The following is a 5,000-nucleotide window of genomic DNA, read 5'->3' on the forward strand; positions in this document are numbered from 1 at the left end:
TGTTGGTCTGGTCCGAAAATCAAACCCATGATCTCCTTCTTGGGAGGCAAGAGCGCTAACCGCCTTTGCCATAAAGTATGACCCAATCAATTTATTTTTCTAAATACATATATTCATTTGTGTACAATATATGGCTTCACTAACCGACTTCCAAACAACACACTGCTCCTGCTCACTTACCTGTGTTGTGGTCGTGCCGTTTGAGTTTCTTCAAACCCTTTTTATGCTTTTTTAGTTTTTTAATTTTTCCTTTAGAGACTATAAAGGCAGCATTAAAAGAAAGAGAAGCGAGTGCATTAGAAAAAGGGGATAAAAGCAGAGAACACGCAGACGGTGAAGCATGCAGAGAACATAGCATGAGGAAGAGGGAAAACAACACACTTTTACACATTTCTTTGGCTGTTTGTACTCAAGGCTTTTGTGCATCATTTTTGGCATTCAATATTCTGAACTGCTAATTTTCTTTTGGAGGAACAAATATGACTCATATTGGAAATCTAAATTCCAAAAGGATTAAACAGAAGTCATTATTTATGCTTTAATTTTCTTGCGATTTATTTTGTATTGTGATTTTAATGTGTTTTTATGATTGTAAAGCACTTTGAGGGACTGCAGATGGAAAGCAGCAGTAGCTAAATCTAGTGCAGATCATCTTTTCTCTTGAAGATTAATGAATTTGTACATGGTCCCCGACAAATTAAGACTAAACTAAACTAAATTACTTTTGTATTAGATTGATTTTGGGAAGTAATTACGATTTGATTCGTTATAGATGTTTAAAAAGTTGGATTCTGACTAAAACAAGTTGTTTGAGAGGGAAAAAAGCTATTTATATTTTGTCTGAGACTGAAATCTGAACTGATAAACTGATACAAGAATCGCATGCATTTCAGAAGAAGTTTGTAGAGGTTTAAAATACAGCAACAACAAGGTTTTAATATAAAAATACAGAATATTTTTCCTTTGCATAGGACATTCTATTATCTAAATCAGTGGCACTTTAGAAAGCCAAATAAGTATCACCAGATGTAAATTGTGTCTATAACGAGACTGTTCCAGGACTAAATTAGAGCTTAAAGATAAGTCTTAAGCAGGAAAACATTATGTGTGGCAGTTTTAACTAAGATATTACTCAAGGAAGAGCAATAATGTGAATAAAATGTAATCTAAATGAAATAAAGGCTTGTTTGTGAGGTTCTAGATGAATAGAGTTAATCAAATGAATACTTAATTAATCCTGGTGCAATGAAAATGAGGACAAAACATTGAAGAGTGGATATTGTCACAGACTTTCAGACGAGGAGAAGCTACAGCATGCTTACACAAACTGAAACACTTCTACTACCACCAGGGGTCACTTGAACAGAACACTGTGCGTGTAGATGTATGTTAACAGTCTAACTCCAATCTACACCAACAGTTTGTTCTTCTTCTGGAGTTACCGTGATGAGGGTCTTTGTAAACCACCGTCTCCAGATTGAAAAGCATGTCTCCGGTTTGAGACGCTGAGAGCGGCAAACGCAGCGTGAACGCACAAGAAGACAACAGAGCACGTTTAACAGAGCACAGAGAGTTTACTCTCCATTATTGTCACGGTCACAATTATCGAAATGATAGTTGAAATAAGAATCAGTGCAATATAGAGGTGTGTGCTATAAGAATCAGTGCAATATAGAGGTGTGTGCTATAAGAATCAGTGCAATATAGAGGTGTGTGCTATAAGAATCAGTGCAATATAGAGGCGTGTGCTATAAGAATCAGTGCAATATAGAGGTGTGTGCTATAAGAATCAGTGCAATAAGGTGTGTGCAATAGGAATCAGTGCAATATAGAAGTGTTTGCAATAGGAATCAGTGCAATATAGAGGTATGTGCTATAAGAATCAGTGCAATATAAGATAAGATAAGATAAGATATTCCTTTATTGTCCCACATGGGGAAATTTCATTGGTGCAACGCAGGTAGATACAGAGGTGTTTAAAATAGGAGTCAGGGCAAAATAGTGCAATACAGATGGATTGTGTGCTATTTTTTGTCACTCTCCAGGTTATTTATTGAATTGAATGTTTGTACAGGCGTTTTGACCTGTTTCTGTCCAGCTGCACAGAGTTTGTGTGTGCAAGTTTTTATCTTTTTGTCAACCTGCCAGGAGGTCTTTTTTGTGGGGGAAAGTGAATTAATCTCAAAAATTGTTTATTAAAATAAATTATAAACTAATTTAGCTATGCACAGACTCAAAAACATGTGCTGAGAGAAGAAAAAAGCATGCAAATTTAATGTTTTGGTTCCTAAAAGCTATTTTGTTCTTAATATACTAGGATGTCCTCAAGTCTCTGCATAATCCACGTTTTTATACAGAAAAAAACAAGAAAAAAGTCATTTACATTGTATTTAGATATAAAAATTGCTAATGTTTCTAGAAATAACTGTAAAAAATAATACCATTTCTAAACGTCCTCCAGAAATTCTAAAACCATTTGAATAAATTAAATTGAGACAAAGCAGCAGCTAATCGCAAACAGATGGAGTAAAAAGACGAAAAAACATTTCAGCGAGTGAGTTAATTTGCATCGTTAGTCAGACGTTAAAAGCAGAAAGCGCCAGGACCCGGCAGGAGACACTGGTAGTACAGCGAGGGGTCGGAGGGTCACAGTCTTACCTCGGCGAGCGGCCATCTGCAGAGCGTCTTCGATCCTCTGCAGCTCCTTCTGCTTGAGCTCCTGCTGGTACTTCTCCTCCTTTGCTGCATCATACTTTATGGCTGCACAAAGTCAAAATAAAAGCACGGCAACAAGCTTTTGTGTTAACAGTAGGTCATGAGTTTGTCTCCGTCTGAAAGAATCAAACCCAGCACCTCGCCCTGATTATGGTACCTTCAAATAAATGATATAATAAAACACCAAAACCACTTCTGAAGTTAAGGAAATAGGGGCGTTATAAAGGTCCTACACATTCTGCCAAACTGACTTTTTTGTGCTTATAATCAAGAATCACCTTGAGTTGTTTTTGGTTTCATTAATAGACGTTTGAGTGGTTGATTGAGTACTGTACTTTTCAGACTTTAAGTTGCTACTTTTTCCCCACGCTTTGAACCCTGCAGTCATTACAACAGTACGTCTAATTTATAGATTTTACTGGATAACTGCCACTGGGGGGCAATCTAGCAGGAAGTGCAAGCTTTTGACACACTGTAGAAGAACTCATCAGTGGACAGAGGAAGCACTGTCCGGGGGGCACATGGTTTTTTTCTATAATGCTGTGCGCTTTATTACAATCATCACGGAGAAATTAGTCTAATGAGGAAGTGAATTTAGACGCGGCTGAACGCAAAGACACAACGCATGCGGAGTGCGGACATGCTACGACAGTCTGCAGTTTAGAACCTGCCGCATTAAGACTTTCTTGGCCTGACCTGACCTACGAGACAACATGTGCATCACTACCGTGGAACATATTTTTGTGCAAATATCTCATGTTACAACGCAACACTTGCACTGTACTTTGTATGTTAAAGGAATAATAGAGGATTATTTGCCGATTTGAGAACTCAAGCGACTGTTAGTCCCTTCTGTTGTTTCCAAGAAGCCGCCTACCATCAAACCTTGGGAAAGCATGCAACAGCCCCGCTGCCAGTGCTGTGCCACCATCATTTTGGTGAACGTGAACTGAACGAACGGTATTACTGCCGACGAACGATAATGTGAACGCGTTCATTCTGGTGTCTGTGAACGGCAAATTCGTTCTTTTTATTTTCGTTCAATAAGGTGTCAGATTTCTAGAGACTTCCAGGCGAAAAACACACTGTTACGTTGCCCAAAAAGAGCCTATGTCTGGCAAGTGTGAGAGCTCTGAAGTTGTAGAGGCCGATAGATAGCGGAGACAGACAGAGATTTGAAGTGTCGCACCAAACTGCACATGCGCATCAAAACAAAAAGCAGCATTGACGCGACCGCAGCGTGAAGTCAACAGAGCAGCAAAGATTCGCCCTGCTACGACCAGTTACGTGAGTTTTATGATAAGGTCGGTGAGGATGGGATCAATCTAACATTTCTGTGCAAACTTTGCCCAGCAAGTTTTCCCTCATGTTTTTGAGAAAATACTGTGGGGTTGAAAGCTGTAACTGCTACTAGTGTGGGCTGAATGGACAGCAACACATGGGGGAAGTCTGTCCCTTCAATGTGAATGTAAATCCTGGGTAAGGATTCAAAATTGGATATGAAGATGAAATCTGACATATTGAAATATTCAGCATTAAACTGATAAAATAATTGCTGCCTGTGGTTGTATTTGGGCTGTGGAAATAATTTAGAAACATTATAGCATAATATTGAAGAAAATAACTGAACTAGTTCATTTTAAAATTTGTGAACTATGAACTGAACTAGTTCATGTAGAAAGTGAACTTTCCCAACACTGCCCGCTGCTACACGTGCGTTAGTTTATTAGCGCAATGGATCGCATCACATCTTTCATCTCCACAGATTTCTGTCTCTTCTGAGCGAGATCGAACACAGTCTTTCTCTGTCGTCATTTTTGTACTGTACACTGAAGGAACTTGCTAAACACACACCGGCATATCAACCACGCAGCCAGGGAAACGTGCTGCTATCCTGGGAACAAGGCTGCAGGTGTGCAGTAGGACGCAGGGAATGATTGACATATGGGAGAACTTCCCGGCTGTCTACGCCACGAGGAAATGATACTCAGATTGAGCGACAAAATTCCTCTAATATTCCTTTAAACTTCAAAATGCTGTATGTTTAATTACAATCCAACTCATGTTCACTGAGAAATTAGTCCCTCGGCGCAGCAGTGCCCCGCCCACAGCAGTGCCCCGCCCGCAGCAGTGCCCCGCCCGCAGCAGTGCCCCGCCCGCAGCAGTGCCCCGCAGGTGCTTGGCTTTTATTCAGAAGTGCTGTATAGCCCAAAAAGTACGGTACGTTGAAGTAAAACACCAAGACACATTTTGGAGGATTGAGACGATCGCCATCAAAGAGAATC

General features: G+C 39.7%; 1 protein-coding gene and 1 long non-coding RNA gene across 4 annotated transcripts in view; one reads left to right on the top strand and one right to left on the bottom strand.

The window, feature by feature from the left end:
* Window positions 1-5,000, top strand: part of LOC140381255 (uncharacterized) — a 246,014-nt gene that overhangs the window by 174,442 nt on the left and 66,572 nt on the right. The gene's annotated exons all lie outside the window — the stretch shown is intronic.
* vps13c (vacuolar protein sorting 13 homolog C) overlaps window positions 1-5,000 on the bottom strand; it is a 94,732-nt gene that overhangs the window by 73,285 nt on the left and 16,447 nt on the right. For 2 of the 3 annotated variants that reach the window (XM_072465237.1, XM_072465239.1), the window contains exons 5-7: window positions 2,659-2,760; window positions 1,443-1,505; window positions 181-258 (exon numbers count right to left, since the gene is read on the bottom strand). In XM_072465237.1, coding sequence (XP_072321338.1) covers window positions 181-258; window positions 1,443-1,505; window positions 2,659-2,760 — 243 coding nt within the window. The remainder of the gene's footprint in view (window positions 1-180; window positions 259-1,442; window positions 1,506-2,658; window positions 2,761-5,000) is intronic. The other variant, XM_072465238.1, reaches the window with a different exon arrangement.

The sequence above is a fragment of the Eucyclogobius newberryi genome, unplaced genomic scaffold (assembly GCF_026437365.1).
Source record: "Eucyclogobius newberryi isolate DKJ021-1_F unplaced genomic scaffold, fEucNew1.0.hap1 SCAF_5, whole genome shotgun sequence".
NCBI classification, from domain to species: Eukaryota; Metazoa; Chordata; class Actinopteri; order Gobiiformes; family Gobiidae; genus Eucyclogobius; species Eucyclogobius newberryi.